The following is a 22,632-nucleotide window of genomic DNA, read 5'->3' on the forward strand; positions in this document are numbered from 1 at the left end:
CCAGCCTCCTTGCACAGTGAGGGTCCAGCTCCGGCAGATGGAGTGGAGCTTCTGACTTGCTTGCTTTTCTTTTGTGTGTAAATCGCAAACCTTCGGAAGAAAGAGGCTCTGTTTTATTTTCCTTCCCTGAGTTCTGGGGAACCCGGGGCCCCTCGGCCTCATTAACTGCGCTCTGCTTCAATTAGTGACAAATCCCCTCCCAGGGTGAGCCTGTTAGGAAGAGATGACCTGCAAACAAGTGTCATGGCCCCAGTGGTTGGCCCGGCTCTGGCATTAATTAAAACGAGCCCCGCCAAGCAGGTGACGTGGATGGGAGCTGCTAGTAGGGCCCAGACTCTTAAGGGCCAGCTGGAGTGGAGGCCCGGGCCTGGGACCCTACCTCCTCGACTGGACGCTGGAAGGCCCTTGGGTCCCTGTTCCCGTCCCCACCCCACCCCCAACTCCACTTTGCAGTGGAGACACTGGCCTTGGCCTGCAAACCGCAGAATCAGGGGTCCCCAATTTGCATGTCCCCTAAATTAAATCTAGGGCTGGTGGCAGGCCCACTGGGGCGGGGTTAGCAGCCTCTTGGCAAGTCATCCGAATAGATTTGGCAGTGCCTGGCTTCTTTCTTGGGAACAGAAAAGAAATTCCGACTTAAGTTATTTTTGAAATCCAACAGTTTGCTGTCTTTTAACAAAGGAAGCTTACCCCCCCAGCCCCACCCTGTCTTTCCTGCCTTTTGCCTTGGGAGTTGGTGCTGAGGATCTCCGTGGTCAGTCCATGAGGGGCCCTGACTTGGGGGAGGGTGGCAGGAGGACCCACTCCCTTCCCTCAGGGGGCAGATAGTGTGTTGGGTATGGTGTAGGTACTGGGGCCCCTGGGGGCTGCTAAGAGGCCAGGGCACCCTTCAAGATGCCGAGTGGAGAACTGGAAGTACGCTCAGAATCAGACCCTAGGGGAGACCCTAATTCAGGTGGGCAGCAGGGTGGGGGCCCAGGGGGAAGGCACACAGGAGGAGAGCATGAAAGGCTTGGGACACGGACAGGAGGTGAGTGACGCTGTCCTGTAGGAAGGGGTGTCGGCAAGGTGATGGAGTCATGGGGGAGGTCCACAGGGTCTTGCCCATGACTTGGGAGGGCCTGTGGGGCATGACAAAAGCACAGGCAGAAGTGGGCTGCTAGGGAGTCATGCACCAGACAACCCTGCCCTCCAACTAGTTGACCCGTCAGGAACAGGTTCTGTGTTGCCCCACAGCCATCGCTGCATCTCCAGGCCCTGAGATCGTGCCCTGCCCTCGGGGAGGCGCTGATGCTCATTCCAGAGCTTGGAGACATGAGGAAGACCTTCATGTGGAGGATGTGGTGGTGCTCTGTGATGTGTCCCCAGGGCAGGGGGGGGGGCGGGGAGGTCCCCTGACCGAACCCCTAAACCTCCCAGTTCCCATCGCTTAGCAGCAGCCCCACTTCCCCTTGGTAGTCAAGTCTTCATCCTCACAGCATGACTAACGCTTACAGAGCGCCTACTGTGCGCCAGGCTGTGCTTAGGAATCCACCCCCATTTTACAGGAGAGGAAACTGAGACATGGAACTGGAGGAAGTGACAGGGCTGGGGGTGGGGGAGCTCCCAGAGGAGAGGAGAGGAGCTGGCCGGTGGCTGCAGCCTGGTGAACAGGAGCAGCCAGCAGCCAGTCAGGGTTGCACGTGTCTAAGTGCCATAAGAAACTGCAGACCATCCCACCCCCAAATATTTTTATGGATGTGAAAAAATACATGGGTGTCCTAGCGGCATAACAGCCGAGTGCTTGACTTGCACCTGGAAGCCCGTGGCTGCAACCCTGTCGGGGAGAAGGCCGGTGGGCTCTGCTCACAAAGATTTTAGCCTTGGGAACCCGTGCGAGCCTGTGAATCAGGATGAGCGCCATGGTCCACGACAACCACAAAAACGTATATAATTGAAAAAAATTTTTTTTGCCCTTGAACCATTTTAAGTGTGGAATTCAGCTGAATTCCATCTACCATGTTACACACCCATTGCCACCCTCCATTTCCAAAAGTTGTTCCTTCAGCCCAGACAGAAACCCCACACTCCTAAAGAATTGCTCCCCAGTCGGCTCCTACCCACCCCAGGGGTGGTGGTGTGGTGTGTGTGTGTGTGTGTGTGTGTGTGTTTTCTTGTGTGTGTGTGTTTTCTTGTGTGTGTGTGTGTGTTTTCTTGTGTGTGTGTGTGTGTGTGTATGTGTGTTCTAGGTCCTCCTGTGAGTGGGGTCACACTTGGTTATGTGTGGGGTGTATTCCCACGCAGCCTCTTTTAAGGTTCAGCATGTTGTGGTATGAGGACCTCGTTTCTCTTGATGGCTGAGGGAGCTCCCACTGGATGGGTGAGCCACATTTTGGGTACCACTTGAGTGGGTCCCACCTTTCTGTTCTGTGAGCTGTGCCACGGCAAACAGTGTGGTGAGCACGGAGAGGTTGCGAGGGCGAGTCCCTCCCCGTTTCTAGCCACTCGGGATGAGAGCGGGAGTGGAAAGCCCAGTGGAAGCTGGGTGGCCCTTCCAGGGAGAGAAGATGGGCCCGCCCTCTGGTAGGTGGCAGAAACAGAGGAAGCAGGGATGGGCGAGTGAGGCAAGGCTGGATGTGGGGTGGGGAGGCCCTATCCTGGACAGCTCTGCCCCTTCTGCTGCGCAGAACTGAACTGGGGATGAGAGACGAGGAGGAGCCTGCGGGAAGGACAAAGCGAGGCAGAGGGATGTGAGGACCCAGGACGCTTGAAAGAGAAAGCCAAGCAGTGTCCAGCCCGATCCAGTGTCTCTTGCCCCCCTTGCAAAAGTTACATTGGTGTTGGCCTGGGAGACACACGGGGTGGTTCATGGATCCTGCTACCCATGACTTCCCTTCTGCCCCTCAGCTCCTGAGCCCCTCCCCACCCCCACCCTCACCCCCAGATCCTTGGTGCCCGTTAGCACTGAGCCCCAGCTACGTGAGGTCAGACAGGAAACCAGTCTGCCCTCCTCTTCCCCTTGTCCCCTGACCACCGCCCATGACAAATTCACCGACCGGGAGCCAGAGCCTGGGGAGAAAGTGAGTGGAGATCCCCACAGACCCCTGCCTCCCACCTCTCCCAGGATCCCGTGCGCTGGCCCCGCGGGGGATTCTTGCACCGAATCTGCACCGTTTGCTTTCCCCTCTGCCAAGATGGCACTCGTGTTTGGTTGATTTCTGCGTTGTGGCTTCTTTGGAGACTGTTAAAACAGACCCCAGGGGACCCTCCACCGTGATTGTTCCATATCTCATTATCCTTCCCGAACCCGAGGATGAGCTCAGATTTTTCTGATCGCTAGCTGCTGTTCGTGATGAGTTGTGTGCCATTAATGCCAGCTGGGTCCCTTAAACAGGACCCTCCGTGCCAGGGAGAACGAGCTGGCATTCAGAGGTACCAGCCACTTGGCTTTTTCATTTTAATGGGCTCCACCAAATGTTCGGGGGCAGAGGGCCCCCCCAGGAATCAGAACAGACGGGCTACCGGTGCCCAGCCCTCTCTGGGTGCCCTCCTGGACTGTGCCCATCTTCACTGCTGAGCAGGAAGGCCTGAGCTGAGGGCTGGGTGAACAAAAAGGGAGTGTGAGTGGCCACGTGCCCCTCCTGCCACTGGGCCTGTCACTGGTGAGTGGGCCGGGTGACCACCCTGTCTCCTAGTGAGCTCATAGCCGCAAACAGACCAAGTCTTCTGCCCACTGCTGTCGTCCTCAGCCCGTCCCGGGCCTGGCACACACTGTGCCAACGCTCCTCCCATCTGCTCTGGGGAGACTCGCTCAGGGGACTTCAGAGAAGGGACGTCTGAGGAGACCCGAGGACAGGGTGCTCTTTCTGCCTTCTTGCTCCCTCCCGACTCTGGCTTCCTACCCAGGATGGGGCGAGCATGGGTCACTCTGCACTGACCTGTGCAGAGAACTGCCGTGACAGAGAGGACAGCGGGCACCCCCTGCCCTCCCGAAGGCTGCCGTGGGGAAGGGGCGAGCAGGCCTGCGGCTTCCTCAGCAGCTCCTCTCTCCTGCTCTGCCCGGACCCCCTACAACTCTCCAGATGAGTCAGGGGGGCTTTGACCCCAGGGCTCCTGACTGCTAGCTGCCAGCACATGAGGGCGGGGCTCAAGGACCCGATCGCCCCTAACGTGAGCGCCTTCCATTTCCCACACCCCTGGACCCCGGCCCTGAGCCAGCAGCCAGGGAGGAGGCTCTTGCTCTGAACAGCCAGCTCTAAACTTGAGCTATGGGAGCCTCGTTTCCGTGCAGAGGGGTGGCCTGTCCCACCCAGAAAGTCTTGTCTGTTGTCATGGTGCTGGTTCCATGTCTTGAGGACCTTATGCAAAGCAGGATGAACGGCTGCCTGGCCCTGGGCCATGGTCATGGTCACAAAAGCTTTGTCGCCGTCCTCGCCCAGTGCCATCGAGGTAGCTCTCTCGGAGCACCCGTGTGCACAGGAGGACGCACCACCTGGTCCTGCGCCAGCCTCACAGTTGTTGTGTGTCCAGGCCCATCGTAGCGGCCACTGTGCCCACCCGATGTGTGGAGGGCCTTTCTTTGCTGCTGGCAAAAGCCTTGTAGGGAGATGTCATCGAGCTGTCTTGTCAAGGGGCTTGGCACTCACTCGGGATAGCCTCCGCTTTCGCGGGGGCCGTTTTGCCTCCTCGTCCTGCAGGCCCACCTGTGTGTGTCCTTGGGCACCTCGTCCTGTAGAAGCTTTGTCCCTGAGAAGGTTGTCGGGGAGGGAAGCCCTTTTGGAGTCTCCAGAATAGACAGACACTCCCTGCTCAGTGTTGAGGAGATCTGGACTCGGTGAAAGGACCTCTGGTGGCCCAATGGCTAAAGCGCTTGGCTGCTGACCCGAAGGTCAGTGGTTTGAACCCACCAGCCTCTCCATGGGAGAAAGAGAGGCATTTGACTTCCATAAAGATGTTTAAAAAAACAAAACAGTACTGCTGTCACTGGGCAGATTCCATCAAAACCCCGTGAGGCAGTTGTACTCCCTCCCACAATGTGACTGCGACTTGGATTGTACTTGCTGCACCGGGTCTGGTCACTTGCTCTTGTGTTTTAACTTGGTGGGTCCCATTTCCATGGCCAGGGGCAGCCGGGGGAAGCAGGGGTGGCAGGGCCCACCTTGGGCAGGCAACATCCAGCACTGCCATGCGGCACAGCACCTGGTGTCCAGGTTGACACACGACACTCTGCCTTCCCGCATGCCCCCTCCCCACCTGAAGCAAACAAGGGGGACAGAGACTAGCTTCGGAGCATCCGCCCGAGACAAAGGGGGGGTCTGGACAGTTCTGCCCACAGTTCACTGCCTGCAGACACGGGCAGCCACCTCTTCCGAGGCAGCTCAGAAAGTTGGGGCCAGAGCAGGGCTGTGGGAGCAGGGCTGTGGGAGCAGGGTGGCCTGCTGATCACCAGTGTCAGGAGCAGGCTGCTCGTGGTCCCAGGAAAGATCTACAGGCAGGGGTTGTCTGTGCATACCTGCCCTCTGCTCTGGCCACATGCATCTCGCCTTTCTCACTCAGCACCCACGCCCGGGTCATCTCACCCACCAGGAGACCCTTTCCCTCTGCCTGCCCTAGCCCCGTCTTCTCCTCCAGCCTCTCCATGGTCTCTCCGCAAAGCCGTTCCTTTTTTCAGAGGCCCCTGGGTCGCACACAGGGCGGCAACTGGACTGAGAACAAGAGGCTGGCAGTTGAAGCTCACCCAGAGGGGATGAAGAGGAAGCCTGGCCGTGTGCTTCCCAAAGGGTCCCAGCTGTGAAACCCGTACAGAGCGGTCCCACTCTGCGCCCACGGGGTTGCCCTGAGTCGGGATCGACTCATGGGCCACTGGTTTGTGCTTCGCCTGGTGCAGCTCACATAACCCGCCTGACAGCAACTGCCCTCACCCCCGCCCTGCCCCGCCCTGTGGGCCGCAGTCCCACCTGGACATCGGTTTGAAATATTTCTCCCCTCTGTTCCTCAAGGGCCAGTTACCTGGGATGGCCAGGTAATCGTGGTTTAAATGGCCACACTGGGCCGCCGCAGCGTCACGTGACTAGAGGAATGGGGGCCCCGGGGCAAATTCAGGAGAAGATGATGCCCTTCCTTCCACAAGCCACCGCCACACCGTACGCTTGGTCTGTGTTTTCTTTCCTAGGTGGGCCTTAATGTCCTGGTGCAGAAAGCCAACAAGTTCACCCCGGCCACTCGCCTTCTGGTCCAGAGGTTTGTGCCGTTCCCTGCCGTAGGTAAGACTCGCTGGGAGGGGAGTCTGGGTGCGTGTGCACCACGTGCAGGTGCGGCCGCTGCGCCCCGGGAGCTCGGCCGCTCTTCACGCCTCCCCGAGGCCTGGCCTCTCTGGGCTTGGGCAGTTGGATCAAAATGTGGGGAGAGAAAGGTCAGCGGGGTCCTGCGGAGCAGCTTCTGTGCCCAGCCTGCTTTCAGCACAGGCGTTCATAGCTGCAGCCCCACCCTCACCCCCACGGAGCCCCGGTGACAGAGTGGGTAATGAGCTGTGCTTCTGACCAACTGCAATGTCAACATTCAAAACCACCAGCCGGTCTGTTGGAGAAAGACAAGGCTTTCTTTTTTATTTTGTTTTATCGTTTTATTAGGGGCTCATACAACTCATCACAATCCATCCATACATCAACTGTGTAAAGCACATCTGTACATTCATTGCCCTCGTCATTCTCAAAACATTTGCTCTCCACTTAAGCCCCTGGCATCAGCTCCTCATTTCCCCCCTCCCTCCCTGCTTCCCCAAGCTTTCTATTCCCCTAGTGAATTAGAGTCTCAGAAATATATGGGGCAGTTCTACTTTGTCCTATTGGGTTCTTATGAGTCAGGATTGTCTGGATGGCACTGAGTTTGTGTGTGTGTGTGTGTGTATGCATATATACACACAAATATACATATATAAACATACATATCATATAATGCATATGTTATATTAAATACATATTTATAAATACAGGCTATAAATTATACATTTTATTAACATTTTTAAAATTATAAAATGAGAGGAATCAATAAATATATATATGCATGCACACACATATATCTATAATGTTTGCAATGAGTTGGGATGGACCTGGTGGCCGTGGGTCTGGTTGAGGTTCGGGGTGCATAGGGTGTGTAGCTGGAAGACAGGGGATCCTGGTAACTCGGCTGTGGGAAATGTTGCAGGAAGCTTGAACAGAGCTGGAGCCTTGCCTTCCAGGATAAACATGGGCAGCAAACCTGAGTCCCCGCCCTTGGAGCTCATGTCACAGCCTAGTTCTGACAGGGACACGGAGATACAGTTCACACGCAACATGACTGACTTCACAATTCCAGAAGCGAGCGGGCCCTCTGCCAGATCTTGCTGTCTAGTTCATTGATCCAAAAGCACATCCAGAAGGTGGCTGAGGTTGACAAGCTACTGACAGGCTCGATGGCTGTTTAAGGCCTACGGTCCCTGCTGGGCCATCGCAGGATGGGTGAGTCTGAGGTGTCCATCCTCCTGCTAGCCATGCTGGGCAGCATCTCTAAGAGCTTCTGATGGCGGAAACCCTGGATGGGGGAGCACTTACCGGAAAGCGTGAACTCCGCCTGGGCTGGTTCTGGAGGGTCCTGGGTGTGGCGTGTGGCATTACTAAATGGTGAAACACACCCCCTCAAATAAAGCACATCTGCCACTCTATCACATGCTCAAAATGTTGTGATACTCTGCTGCCATAGACTCTTTGGGTTTCGCTGTAGGCCATGGACACTCTCACTCCGGGCTTTGCGGCACGCACGCACGCAGGCAGGACCAGCCCGCCTGGCCTGTCAGGTCCCTATGGGGCATTTTGGGGCACTGTGGCCCCTCGGGCTTGGTAGGCTGGCACCGGAGGCCAGCCCATGGGGTAAGCACTCCCCTGCACGGGAGGCATTCTCTGCTGCTCCCATTGAGATTAGAATTGGTCATTCATGATGGCTGCTGTAGGCCTGCCCCCTTTAACAGCCTGCACCTGTTTAGGGAGAAAGGCCTGGGAACAGTTGTTGTTGTTGTTTTAAATGAAAAGAAATTGTCCTTGAAAGCAGCTCCAGGCAGTGCATGCTTGGAATTCAAAAGAGAAGTGTTTTCCCTGGAGCCATCTTTAAAGGCAACCACAATTTAAGTCAATTAATAGAGAAGGCTTGCCTGGAGCTCCTCGCTCCCTCAAGGTCTTATCTGGACACAATCGCATGGACCGGGGAGCTCCAGTTCAGGGGGGAGGCCAGGAGCCCAAGTTCCGGGCGGCGAGGGGCAGACAGTGGCCTGATGGGAAGAATGCAGCCAGCGCCATCCAGCTGCTTGCGTGGGCAGTACTGAGTGAGAGTATGTCTGGTCGGGTATACCTTTACTAAAGACAGAACTGAAAAAGGAGAAATATAAACAAGTACTCAAATGACAGCACCTGAACACCCCATCAGGGACCAGAGAACAAAGACGGAAGAGGGTTCAGGAGGTGGCGTGGGCTCCCGGAACCTCGCCAGTGCTGAGGCTTGGTCTGAAGTGTTGAGAGGCAGACCCAGCCTCAGGGTCACAAGCCAGCTCTTCACCTTCCCCATCTGTAGGTGTGGCCCTGTACCACCTTCCACAGGTGCACAGCAGTCAGGAGGGTGAGATGAGGCCACATTAGACGAGTGTCCATTGAGAGAAAGAGCTTTGAAGCCCCTGAGAAGCCCCCTTGAGAAGGTGAGAGATCATTACTGGGCTGCCCCACCTCCTTGATGGCCCAGAGGCTAATCAACTCCCAGGACCAACCACCTGGCTGTGCCTCCGCAGACCCAGATAATTGCTATAGCAACTCCACACTTTTAATGAACTCTGGGCTATTTCTGGCGTGGGCCGTTAATGGCTAACTCTTTAGATCTGACTTTGTTAAGGGGCCTAATTGAGCCAGCACTGACGCCAACAGTGGGTGCCCCGCCATTTGGGGCTTGAGCGTCAAATGGGACTCGAGCAGCCTGAAGAGTGGGCAGCTCCCAGCCACCCACTGGCCTGGACCAGATCTGGCACTGGGGCAGATGGAATCTGTCCCCAGAGCCCAACCTCTGATAAGAACTTCGCCAGGGGCCTAGTCCCAGCTTGCTCTGCCGCCATCATGCTGGATGTGACCTTGAGGTAGTCTTGTTTTAACCTCTGCCGGGTTCTTTGGGCAGGGTCCCTCCACCCGAGACTTTCTGACGTGTTGCTCTTTGGATTCCAGCCTGTGACAACTGCCCTTTTTGGAGAGGAAGGAATTGTCAGGTTGCCCCCACTCACCAGCCACCTGTACAGAGACCAGGGGCACAGGCTGCACAGTGTGGCCCAGCCCTGAACATCTGGGACCTGCCCGAGGCCCAGCTGTGTGCCTACCTACCATCCACACCCCACCCTCTTGCCCCATTTCAGCCTACTCTTCCCCCATGTGCGGATGGATGCCAGGCCCAGCTGCCCTTGCTGACTCCCCTGGTTAATGTGACTGGTGGTTTACCAGAGAAAGAGACAGTCCCGTCACTCACCAGGAGCTCAGAAGCCCCCTGGCCAAGCCATTGGCCAGCCCTTGCCCTTGGCCTTCCTCTACCATAGCTCCAGGCCCCACTGTGTGCTGGCAGGGCCTTGCTCTCTGTAGGTGGCCAGTCCTATGTTAAAGCCACCAAAGTGAGCTCAGGTCTCACTTTCTCTTCCGGAGGGTTCTTTGCCCTTCCCTGCTGCCGTTGAGCTGGTTTTAGTTTGCGGCGTCTCTGTAGGACCAAGTAGCTGCCTCATCTTTCTTCTGTGGAGCAGCTCGGGTATTCGAATGGCTGGGCTTTTGGTTAGTGGCCCTATGCCTCACCTTAAAGGTGCCAGCAGGACTCATTCTGCCGCCCTGGGCTTCTTGTCTGAGCAGGAGACAGGACTCACCGTGAGCGCACATGGGGTACAGGTTGATGATCCTATTAAGCCCTGGCTGCTGAGGTGTGTGTGTGAATGTGTGTGTGTGGGAAGGTGTGTTCAGTGGGACAGGACTTTGTGACCTGTGCTCAGAAGCCACCTCCTAACTCCCCTCTCCTAGGCAGGCTGGAAACTCAAGCTCCGGGGAATATGGAGGCTCCCGGGACTCAGTGGCTCTGTCCCATCCCTCTCTTTGCTGCCAAGCTCCTCCCAGGGCCTCCTGCTCCAGGGGGCAAGGAGCCTTGTCTTCACTGGGCTCTACCCACCTGGGATCCTCGCTGTCCTCACGCTCTACCTGCAACCTCTTCATCTGGAAATGGGGGACGGCACCCCACTTCTGCCCCTTCCTGCTGTGACGCCCCTCACAACTCCCTCTGTTTGCAGAACCCAATGCACAGGGCCTGCTGCCTCCATCCCCGCTTGCCCAGCAGGCCCACATCAACCTTGACCCTCCCTGCCACTGCTGCGAGGGCCTTGAGGGAAGATGGGCCAGCCCCACTGCCGCCGAAGCTTCCAACTCAGAGTGGAACTGTGCCTTCGGGTTTCTGAGACGGTAAATCTCAGATCAGAAAGCCTCCTTTTCCTCCCACATAGCTGCTGGTGGGTTCAAATTACTGACCTGGCAGTTAGTGGCCCAGCTAACCCACGATGCTACCAGAGCTCCCGAGATTTGCTAAGAGTTGTACTGAAAGGAGAAAACCCAGCCCAGAGCCATCTCAGCCCGCTTGGACAACCCTCCGCCCTGTGGCTGCGAGACCGAGGAAGGGCCCACTGTCTGGCTGTGTGTGTGTGTGTGTGTGTGTGCACGCAGGAGTCTGTGTGCATGTTTTCTTAGATGCGTGCGTGTGTGTGCATCTCGCGTCTAATAGCACACGGGAAGCCAGGAGGATGCTCAGAGCAGCCACTTCGCTCACGCAAGCTGGACGCTGAGCCTCGTGTGCCCCTGGTTGAGAGCTGTAGTCATGTGGGAAATCTCGTTTCTATTTATACGTGGAGATGCTAGGAGAGATGGCGAGCCCAGGAGCATGTGTGCTGGCATCAGAATCGATTGGGGACTGGTAATTAATTTGTTTAGACCTTAATTAATTCTCCAGTTCTTTATTATTTGTGGACTGTCACGCTTAATTGTGTTCAGGAGCCTTGAGCTCTGAGCAGGCCCTCCAGTAATTGATGTGTGGTGGCTGAGAGGTGAAAGTTAATGGTTTGGGGAGCTGGGCAAACAGTGTAATTAAAGGTCAATAGAAGAGGCATTGGCAAAACACACCCCACCCCCACCCAGGTCCAGCCACCCAACTTCGGAGTGTAGCTCATTCCCAGGGAATGTGGGACCCACAGCCAGCCCTTCGAGGATGAGCCAGTTGGGCTGGAGGAGGGGAAGAATTGAGCAGCTGGGTCCTGGTTCCCCTGGGATGCTGGTGAGAGGACTAGACATCTTAGGGATGGGGTGGGGGGGGACTTTAGCTTGGAGCTGAGAGATGGAGGCCCTCCGGCATCACCTGGGCAAGGATAGCTGGAAGGCCGGCGTCCCTTGCAGAGGAAGGCCTGAGCCCCAGCCGCCGCCACCTGACTCCTCCCATAGGAGGATGAACTTCTGAATCAGGAAGGCCCGCCTCACCATCCCTGTGTCGGGAAACACCCTCCTGTGCTGTCCCAGCCATTCTCTTCCATTCAAGGTCAGTTCCTCTCCCTGTGTCCACCAGCAGGGCCATTCCTCAGGGGGGTGGGCATTCCTAGGAGAAAGTCCGGCCTCCACCTCCCTGCAGGCATGGTGAGATGCTCCAAATGACACAGGAAGCAGATGTGCTGGCGACTGATGTGTGTGATGAAGTCCCACAGAAAGATGGAACCTGGCAAACATACCCTCGTAGTCAGTTTCCAGCATGAAGGTTGGAGAAATCTCTTGGGAGGAGGTTTTTTTAATATTATTTTTAAAGGGCAGGGGGGTTGCTAAACTACACCACTCCTATCAGTAGTCAACGAACATTTGGCTTTGGCAGCTTTAGATTCTGCTGAACCTTGGAGGAAGTTTGTGTCAGAACCTGGTGAAAGTGGGCTGGCCACCAGCATAGGGGCAGCCTCCGACCTGGCCTGGTTCCTAGTGTGTCTCAGGCCCCAAGAAGACCCTGGCCCGCCTGAAGTCCATCCAGATCAGCTCCAGGGGACTCTTGTGAAGTGCCCAGGCTGGCTCCCGTCAGCCCTTTCGGAACTGCCTGGACAGGTCAGAGACTGGTAGCAGTGGACAATTGCCCCAGTGTCATGGCGCTGACGCTGGCTTAGCCCACCAACCCGGGGTTGAGATCTAGGGGTATCGGGTGCTGAGGGTGGGCCCCAGTGTGGTGTGTGCCCCGGACAGGCTCCCCAGGCTTCAGCTGCATTCCTCGTTGTAGAGGGCTCCCCTAATTCTGGATCCCACACGTCAAGAGTTGCACCGGGAAGTGGGAGGCCAACAGAATGGTGGGATGTTTATGAATTCTAAACAATAGCCAGGGCTGTCATTGGAATGAGCTGTCTGCCCTCTCTCTGTGCCCCCACTGGGTTAGGGAAGCATCCCAGTAGTAGTCTTGCCCCCAAAGTAGGGGGGTGGGGGTGGGGTGACAGTCACATGTGAACCAGTGATTTGGGACTTCATGTGCAGTAGATGTTCAATAAATGCTTATCAGATGGATGGCCTCTAACTCAGAGACTTTATAATTCCTGAACGTACAGGCAATCGGCCTTGCAGGGCAAGTCGGCTTCACCAAGGCCCAGAATGTAGGGAGCACAGGGCAGAGGAGGGCAGGTGTGACTGCAGAGCCAGGGGAGGGGATGAGGAGTGGGGGGCATGCTGGGATTTTGGATATTAGAGAACCACTTTTAGCCTATGGTTAGTGGGGAACCATGGGAGAATCTCAAGCTAGGGAATGGTGAGGATAAAATAGAGCTTTCCAGAGAACGAGTATGTTGGCAGAATTATAGTCAGAAATTCTGAACTTCAGTCAGCCCACACCAAAATTTGCAGACCGAGTTTCCAATCCAGCAATTCCCAGTCCGGAGTTTGTGACACCTCAGTATGGGTTGTGAAACTCTCCCCAAATCTTCAAGCTATTTAAAAGAAAATCTGTTTCCTCCAAAAGTTAAACATAGAATTACCATCTGACCCAGCAATTCCACTCCTAGGCTTAGACCCAAAAGAACCAAAAGCAGAGGCTGAAGCAAATACTTGAACGCCGGCGTTCCCTACGGGGTCATTTACCGGAGCCCAAAGGGAGAAGCCCCTCCAGTGTCCATCAACCGAGGCAGATATGTGGCCCATAGAGAGTGGAATATTACATGGCCAGAAAGAGCACTAAAGGCCCCACGTGTGCCAGAACACAGATGGTTCTTGAAACCATGATGCCAAGTGAAATCAATCAGACGTAAAAGGATGGATGCCACGTGACACCCCCACCCCCCACGTAGATGAGATAACTTGAAATAGGCAAGTACATGGAGACAGCGGTTACCAGGGGCTGGGAGCATAGCGGTTATGTGTTGGGCTGTGATGGACCGTGTCAGCCTTCAAACCACCAGCTGCTCCTGGGGAGAAAGGTCGGCTTTCTACTCCCGTAAAGAGCGACAGTCTCAGAATCTCATGGGGGCAGTTCTGTCCTGTCCTCCAGGGTCGTGTGAGTTGGGGTCGACTTGATGGCAGTGAGTTTAGAGGGGCTTCGAGGTGAGGGGGACTAAGGAATCACTTAAGGGACCCTGTGGGCTGGAAGTCACCTAGAAAGAAAGCAGAGATGTTTGCACAGCCTGGTAAGTATAATTAATGTCTACATTGTACAGGAACAACTATTAAACCGGAAATGTTTTGTGATACATATGTATCGCATTGTGATTGAGAGATACATAGTACAGCGATAAGAGGGAAACTCCGTGCCACATAGCCCTGTGTCTAAGGTGAGCTAATGGGGAACATTATGAAATGGAGGGATGGTTTAAGATGTCCAGCATCGCACTCTCTACTCACTCACTGTCTCACTCACTCACTCTCTACTCACTCACTCACTCACTCACTCACTCACTCACTCACTCACTCACTCTCTCCTCAGTAACTCACTCACTCTCTACTCACTCACTGTCTCACTCACTCACTACTCACTCACTCACTCACTCACTCTCTCCTCACTAACTCACTCACTCTCTCCTCACTCACTCACTCACTCACTCACTCTCTACTAAAAAAGAAAAAAAAAAGATGTCCAGCATCCTGTGGGATCATTGTCTCTCTGCATCTGTGAAGGTGTGCAACCCCGTGAGCATCCTGGCTCTCTTCTGGGTTCAAAGGTGGTGATGTTAATTGTGTCCCCAATATGGGCCACACCCACCTCCAGCAGGTGCTGAGAACCTGTCTAGGCAAGTGTCTCTGGGAAGGGAGTCAAAGAGACTGACTTTCTTATTATTTACTCTTATCCGTGGTTTGTTTACTGCTTGTCAGTATGACTTTCCAAGTGTAGGAGGGAGGGTGGCTGGGAGGGAGAAATAAAGGAGAAAGAGAGGGCAGAGGAGGAGAATGGAGGGAGTGGAGGGGAGGCCGGCAGGACCTTCCTCTCCTGGTAGATGAGGCGGGAGGATCTGGGAGGTCAGTCTGGAGCCCAGATGGGAACTCAAGTCCCCTGATTGCTACCAGAGTGTTTTGTTTGCACTAAAAATGGTGCTCTCTTTTTCCATTTTTTTTCGATAATCCGTGGCTGTTGTGTCAATTAAACACTCCTACTTCCCTCCCTGGTGATCAGTGTGGTAGATATCCCTTCAAAGCAAGTAAGTGCCGACAAGTAGGAATGTAGGCTTACTTATCTCTGTGTGGCAAGGTTAGATCTACCTGAGCACCTCGTATGTGCACCACCTATGTGCACCACCTTGGAGTAAGCTCCCAGCAAACTGCCCACGTCTGCCATGGCCGGCCCACACATCCATTGCCATTGTTAGCAGCCACAATTGCTCGTTCAATGGCTGCTTTTCTTTAAATGGTGAGATATTCCACACACATAGAAAATGAGAAGGAATCAGAGAGATGTTTCATTCATCCAAAGACCTCCCTGCCCTCTACCTTCTCAGACTGCTCTCCACCTGTCAGCAGGAAAGACCATCGATCTGACCATTTTACCATATGTTTATCACCAGAACCCATGATGGTCTTGCTGGTACATTTTATATTAACTGTATCATACTATCCCTATCCTTTTTTTAAAAAAGGTTTTATTGTGATGGGGTGGAAGAACTAAAATTGTTTCGTACACACTTGTATCTGTGACATTGGTTTCAAGTTCCACAATGTAACAGCACCCTTCCCCTTCTTCCTTGTGTTTACCGTTTCCCCTGTGCACCCCCCCGACCCACCCACCACCTTCTGCTCTTTATCCCTGGGCAATGGTCTCAGGGGGACACACCTCCCCGTAGTCATTATTCACCTTAGAGGCCTGTCCATTGCTTGGTGAGAACGGAGGCACGGGTGGATTCAGCTCCAGTCCTGAATGATACCTACTGGCCACAGTCTGAGAGGCTCCACCAGTCAGCCTGGTCTCTTATTATTTAGAGTTTGGTTCTACATTTTTCTCCCACTCTGTGCTCCTCCTCTGTGACCCCTTGCAGAACAGTCACCAGTGGTAGCTGGGTACCATCTAGATCTTCAGGCCAGCCAAAGCGGGTTCGTGAAGTTCACAGCAACGAACAGTGACATCTGGCTCGACCTCAGATGTTCTTGCAGTTCCGCAGCCAGTGTGGAGAATCGCGTCACGAGAGTTGGTCCCAGAAGTGGCATGGCCAGGGATGTCCCTTTCTCCTGCCATTGGATATTACCAGTTGGGCATCTTGGCTTCTATCCCACCAGCAGGGCATGTCTTCTTACTTGCCGACACCCTCTTCAGCACTTCCTTCGACAACATTTGGTCTTATCAGTCTTCTCAAAGTTTTGTCAGTCTGAAGTGGTTAGTTAATCATTTTAATTTGCATTTTCCCTTCTTCTTCTAATTTCCCAGTATGTTGGAAAATCTTTTCTTAGTTTTATTTGGATTTAGGTTGCCAAATAAAAACAAGACAGAGAGAGGCAATCCTTCATACCCCACACACCAAAAGGGAATCTAGATAAAAGTCTTAAATGTGAAAAGAAAAACTTTAAACTTGTAGAAGAAAATATGAGTTAATATTTACAACATTGCACTAAGAGTAGATTGTATAATGACGTAAAAAACGGTGTGCGAGGGAAAGAAAAGTTGTTGCTTTCATGGTCTACTGCACTGTGACCGTGGTTTTGTGGGTTACGTGTCGGGCTCTAAGCACAAGGTCATCAGTTGGAAACCAGCAGCCACTCCACAGGAGAGAGATGAGGCTTTGCACTCTCCCATGAAGATGTACTGTCTCAGAAACCCACAGGGGCAGTTCTGCTCTGTCCTGTAGGGTCCATGTGCGTCACAATCCACTTGATGGAGGGATATGACAGAAGATACACTCAGCAGAGTGAGACAATAAGCCATCGACTGGGAATAGGAATTTATAAGCCTTTATAAACCCTTTAACCAGTGAAAAGTAGTGTCAAAAACATATCAAGAACCCCTGCAGAGAGATGTTTTTTAGAAAGTCAAACAGTACGTGTTTGACGATTAGTGAGACCGTGTCTGTGTTTGTTGGTTTCCTAGAGTACTTTTACGAATTACTCATTTTTTAAATTGTACTTTCCGTCACTGTAATCTTTTTTCTTAATACTGTTTAAAAGTTCTTTACTTTACTAATGCATTTGGCGAAAAGAAACAGAAACTCTCAACTTGCTGGAATAGTCGAGGATGAGCTATGGGTGAGGGCCCATCGACGACAGGGGGATGATGTCACCAGGCCCCTATCTTCCACCTCTCCATGCTGCCTGGCTCCTGCCCCCAAACCAATCCCACGGCCCCAGTGCCAACTCCACTCAACCAACCCTACAACCCTATGGGACAGAGTGGGGCTACTCCGTGGGGTTCCGTGGCAGATGCAGCCCGCCTCATCTTTTTCCAGGAGGGTGGCTGCTGGGTTGGAACTGCAGACCTTTCAGTTAGCAGCAAACAGGCTTCTGTGCCGGCCTCCTGGTCGACTAGTCAGGCCCCCGCCCCCCTCACGGTGTGGAGGCGGTAACTGCAATGCCAAGCATCACCTCCAGACCCAACCGCGTCGAGGATAGACGGCTGTCCCAGGCACCCCTTCTTAAGTGAGAGGAGACCTTTCCTTGACGTCCCCTAGAGGCATGCCACACTGACTAGGATCCAGTAAACCTCCTTCTTGAACCAAGCAGGGGAGGGGAGGGACCACTGTGAGTCATGTAGACCCAGGGCTCCTAAACTGATTTGACCTATCACCCTTTTCAGAAAAAAAAAAAAAGAGTGCCCGGCTGGCAACGAAAAGCTCTCGTCCTGCCCCTTCAGCCAGGGTGAAGTGTGGGTATTGCTCTTGCAGCAATCCTGGGCCGGCCCAGCCCCAGGGCCAGTGTAAGTCACCTTAGGAAGCACTGCAGACGAACCCTTACGGGGTGGGATAGCTGTTGGAGCCAGCCTCTGCGAGGCTGCGTCAGTGACCGTTGGTCGTGTTTTGTCGTCTGTAATATCTCTTCGCAGCTTGTAGGATGTTCAGATACTGAACATCCTATTTCCCAGTTCGGCTCCGACCCGGCGGAGCCTCAGAAGAGGAGCAGCATATCCGCGTCCGTTTGAACGATTCAGAAGAGCGTTCCCTTGCACGTCCAGTTACAGGGCAGTTCTCACGTGAGCAGTAGCCCTCGTAGGACAGGTGTTCAGCACTGGCTACCAACCAAAAGTTGGCGGTTTCAGCCCACCATCCACTCCACAGGTGGAGAGCCAGTGACAGGCAGCCGGCCTCTGGACAGACGTACAGCCTCGGAAACCCACAGGGCAGTTCTACCCTGTCCTACGATGAGGCTGAACCACCGCAGCATTTGAATCCAAGGCTCACGTAGACTTAGCGTTTAAGGATTCTCCTGTCTCTTCACTGGACATTGAACTGCGCAGAGCGCCACAACCACCCGCTATTTTTTGCTGCTTTTTGTTGTTTGCCCTGTTTTTAACCTTGACCCTTTGGGCTCCTTTAATCTTGACGGCCTAACCTCAGAGCCCCTAAAAGAAGATTGGGGTCAGGGGAGGGTTTGTCTGCATCCTACTTGTGGTTCAATTTTTTTTTCTTCTTTCCTTTCTTTACCTGATGGTAAAAATATCCCGGAAGTAAATCAGTTTCATGCCTCCAAAGGAGCCAAGTCCTGTTGACTTTAACATGCTTCTGCGCTGCTCTATGAAGCTAGGGGCCCGAGTGGCATAGTGGTTACGGAGCAGGGCTGCTAACTGCGAGGTCAGCAGTTCAAAACCACCAGCTCCTCCAAAGACGAAACTCACCGAGGCAGTTCGATCCTGTCTGATAATGCCACGCTGAGTTACTGGAAATCACTGGATGGCACAGCGGGTTGGGTTTGGGCCTAAGAAGTTAGGCCATTTCTTCTCTGGTTCTAGACAAGTAAAATAGGATTACGTTCTCCTTGTAAACACTCAAACAAGACTGACATCCTTTCCAACTCCCCCATGGCCCCCGGATCGGGTCCCCTTCCCCAGAAGGCCGCTGTTGGTGCTGAGCCTTCCAACGCGTGCGCACTGCTGTGCCCCAGGCTGCTGGCGGCAGGCATCCACATCCCTGTCGTGGTCCCCCCCACACTCTGGAGCACTTTGTCGCCTAACACATTGTTTGGGAAATCTTGCCATGTGAGTTCCCTAATGGTGGACATTTAGGTTGTTTCTAATGACTTGCTCTTACAAACAGTGCTATAATTAACATCCTTGTAAATGTCTCTTTGTGCATATGGGCAGGCATTTCTTTAGGGTAGCTATCTATGGTTTGGCAATTTCGACTGTCTCTAATTACACGGCCTGGTATCTGGCAGACAATCTTCTGTACGTACAATAACTTTCCGTGTCCGAGCTCCATTATCGTGCAAGTTTCAAAAAAGATGCCGTAAGCAACAATTAGGAATCTAAGTTTAAGCGCCAATTTTGTGTGGGTGGCTGTGGTCAGCTGAGGTGACAGCTGGGTGAACAGACACCTCCACCGGGGACCGCGCTCGCTCGTGCACAAGCAACTGTGTCAGGTCGCAGGAGGGGTGGGGCGGGGCGTGTTCTCGCCACCCCCTCCCGCAGCAGCCAACTTAAAGCACATCACGGTTTTTAAAGCATTCAAACCGGGGGAGATGCATCTTGGAGCTGAGGGTGTATGCCACGTAACTTTCCCCAGATGAATTGCATCTCGCTCTCCCTCAAGTTTTGAGTAAGAAACCCTGATGACTTTAACTGCCGGAGCTTGGCTACTGAGGGGAAATCGGCACCCCAGCCTCGCCATGGGAGGGAGACATGATGCTCTGCGCCTGGGAAGATGGTTGTCGCTGCTGTCGGTGGTGGGTGCCCTTGCGTCAGCCCGGCCCCACAGCGACCCCTGTTCAACCACAGCCCACCTAGAAACCCCGAGGGGCAGCTCTGCTCTCTCACAGGGCAGAGGCTCTGGCTTGAAATCGACTCCAAGCTCCCTACCAACAACAAGGACTTTGGATGGTCCTTGCTCAGAGGGCCGGTACTTGCTTGGTCACACGTGAGTTTCTCCTGCACGTGGGGGTCTCGCTGGGCCTTGGGGTGCCCACTTTGGCCTCGCTCCACCTGTACTTCCTTCCCAGGGCTGGTCCAGCGGGGAGCCCCCTGCGGTCTTCTCTTTGCAAACACCTCCTCACGCCCGGTGTCCCTTCCTCCTCCCCACCTTGGACCAGGGTGCTGCATTAGCTGTTCACCATCTGCCTGGGTCTGCACCGCGATGGGTCTGACGTGAGGATCTCGGTAGCAACCAAGACCATATTTTCCATAGGACTTGACACTGAGCGAGCCACTGGTGCGAGGCTGTCTCTCCCCCTCTCACTCCCTTATTCCATGACATCTCCCGCAGCACGGCTCTAGCGTCAGTTATGCCTGAGTCTTGAACGGTGTCAATCCGAGTTGAAGATGTGCCAGCTTTTTTTAACATTTATCACTCACAGCCTGCTTAATGAACCTGCAGATGCCATCCGTAGACAGCTCGCCGGTGCGTTAGAAAGGCCCTCAGCTCGTGCCTCAGGATCTGGGCGGCCAGGGCAGAACTGTCCAGTCCGGGGGAAGTCCCGGAAGTGAGATCACCATGAGAGACTGGTGTTCTTGTGGCTCAGAGGGTGCTTCAGAGACGGCCAGCCTGTGTGTATGGTCCAGAGGCCCAAAACCAAACTCACTGCCATCGAGTGATTCTGAATCACAGAAACCCTACAGGACAGCGTAGAAGTGTCCCTTTCCAGGAGTGGGAAGCCTCATCTGCCTCCCTCATAGCAGCTGGTGGCTTTGAACAGTCGGCCCTGCAGTTAGCAGACCAGCTCAGGACCTGGGAGGTGCTGTCATTCTGAGGGGGCTTGTCAGGTTTCCTCTGTCTTTTTCCATCCCAGCTGGGAGGGGGACTTTGTCACCCTAGAGCCACTCGGAGGGGCTGGGGAAGCTGAAGGAAGGGAGGCCGAACTTGTGTTTCTCCTGGTGCTGCCCCTTTTTGTCTCGAGTGGTTTGTGTTTGAACCCAAGTCCTGCTCGGTCCTTCTGCCGCTACGCTCCGTAATCGAAAATGGCGGACGACAAATGAGATGCCAGCACAAGTCCAGGAGTAGGAGGACCACCACTTTCCAGTCACAGACCCTTCTCTTTGCCTGTCTGTCTGTCTGCCCCCAATGAACACACACTTCAGGCTGTCTTCGGGTGGTCACCCATAGCTCAGCACTGTGGGTGCGTCTCCCCCTGGTCTTGGCTCCCTGGAATGGTGTTGGGCATTAGGACCGGGGACATTTCAGCCAGCCGTTCCTGACTCCCCCTGCCCTGGCATGGGTATAGATGTGGGTGCCCAGGCTGGCACATGTGTGAATTCAGCCAGCACCTGGAGACCTTTCTGCCACCCCACCCCCACCCCCACAATGAATGCAACACCTCCTTTTGCCCCAGGGGGCCAGGCCTGGGGGCAGAGGTGAGAGCGCCTGGGCTCCTGACCTCAAACAGATGCTCATCCTGTGCCCTGGGCTCCCCTGGAATGGTGGGGGTGAGGGGGTGGAGGAAACTCCCCAAGGCCAGGGATGGATGCTTTCATGAGGCAGGAAATCCCAATGTCCTCTCCTCTGAGGTCTCCTGGGAACTGAAGGCCACAGGGTGGTGAAAGGTGCAGTTAACTCCTAACGCCGCTAGAGGGCATGTCACCAACACAGAGAGCAGGTGCTGCCTTCCCAAGGTAGCCAGACCTCTGGGACCCTTTTGCAGGGGGTGGGGCTGAACCTTGGGGGAGATCCTGGGTCTGAGCTCTGGAATTGGGATGCTGCAGAGTCAAGATTGAAACCCAAACCCAGGCTCCAGACAGCGGCTGCTGCTCCACATGCATGTCCTTGGCCTCAGAGTCACCTTGGTGACGGCCAGGGTTTCTCTGTCTCAGCACCCTGGCACTCAGGGCTGGCCTGGTCTTTGTTGTGTGGGGCCGGCTCATGCACTGTAGGTCATTTAGCAACACCCCTGGTCTTCACCCGTGTGTTGCTAGAAGCTCCTGTTTCTCTCTTTACCAGGCCATAATTATATATATATATAGTCTCCAAACATAGCCAAAAGCCCCTCCAGTGGGTGGCACAGTTACCCCCAGGTGAGAGCCACTGTTTTAAGCATGAGTGTGCCTGTCTGTGGGGCGGGAGGGCCACCCGCCTGAGTCTCAGCCGCAGAAGAAGGGCTGTCCGTGGTGGCATCACCACTGTAAGTGTGAGTGTCGTGTGGGAACTCGGAGGCTCGGAGACGGCATCTGTGCTGTCAATGCATTTAAGACTCCGAGTCTCCTGCTTTCTTCTCCAAAGGCTGCCGAGGGCGTGGTCTGCCCCTCTGTTTACTTCACCTCCCCGCTTCTTGAAACCAGAGACCCAGAGACAGAAACCCAGAGACCCCGAGGGGCCCAAGCCACCCCTTACCTGCAGAGACTGCCCCCTAGCTGTGAGCACCCTGGACCGGCGGGACCCCAGCCCTTGGCTCCCATACCAGGAGCATCTGTGATCTGCCTCCCACTCCACCTGCCCACTCGGCCCCACCGCCCCCCAGCTCCCCAAACCCTCGTGCACCCCCCTCGGGAGGGAGTGGGGAAGCAGCAGGTGTTGATGCTAATCAGCGTTCACAGCCCAGAACTGCAGTCGCTCCCAGGCTCACACACTCCCCAAAATTAAACACTCATTATACAAAATTAATTGACATTAATTAGCAAAAATTAAAACTTTAAACACAGCAAGGCGCTTTGAGGGGAGCAGTGAAGCAGGCGGGCTCCGCATTTGTCACCTTCATTCCCCCCACCCCTCCCAACCCCCATCCACCACCCCCACTTCCCCCACTTCCATTCTGAAGCAGGGCTGAGGGGTTCAGGCGAGGTCAGCACCTGCATCCAGCCCAGGCCGTAGCCAGGCCAGAGGAACCCCTTGTTCTCCCCTCTCAGGGAGACTGCCCCCCCCACACACACACACAGAGCGCACCAGCCTCCTGCAAGCCAGCAAGTCCCAGGCAAGGGGGGCAGAAAAACTTTCAATGCCAGCCACCAAGTGATGGCATAACATCCCCCCCCCCCAAATATCTAACACCCAGCATCTAAGTAAGGCATCCAGAACCT

General features: G+C 54.5%; 1 protein-coding gene across 3 annotated transcripts in view; it reads left to right on the plus strand.

The window, feature by feature from the left end:
- Positions 1 to 22,632, plus strand: part of SFXN5 (sideroflexin 5) — a 130,436-nt gene that overhangs the window by 82,826 nt on the left and 24,978 nt on the right. For all 3 annotated transcript variants that reach the window (XM_075556954.1, XM_075556956.1, XM_075556955.1), the window contains one exon: positions 6,152 to 6,242. In XM_075556954.1, the coding sequence (XP_075413069.1) occupies positions 6,152 to 6,242 (91 nt within the window). The remainder of the gene's footprint in view (positions 1 to 6,151; positions 6,243 to 22,632) is intronic.

Source organism: Tenrec ecaudatus, chromosome 8 (genome assembly GCF_050624435.1).
Source record: "Tenrec ecaudatus isolate mTenEca1 chromosome 8, mTenEca1.hap1, whole genome shotgun sequence".
Taxonomy (NCBI): domain Eukaryota; kingdom Metazoa; phylum Chordata; class Mammalia; order Afrosoricida; family Tenrecidae; genus Tenrec; species Tenrec ecaudatus.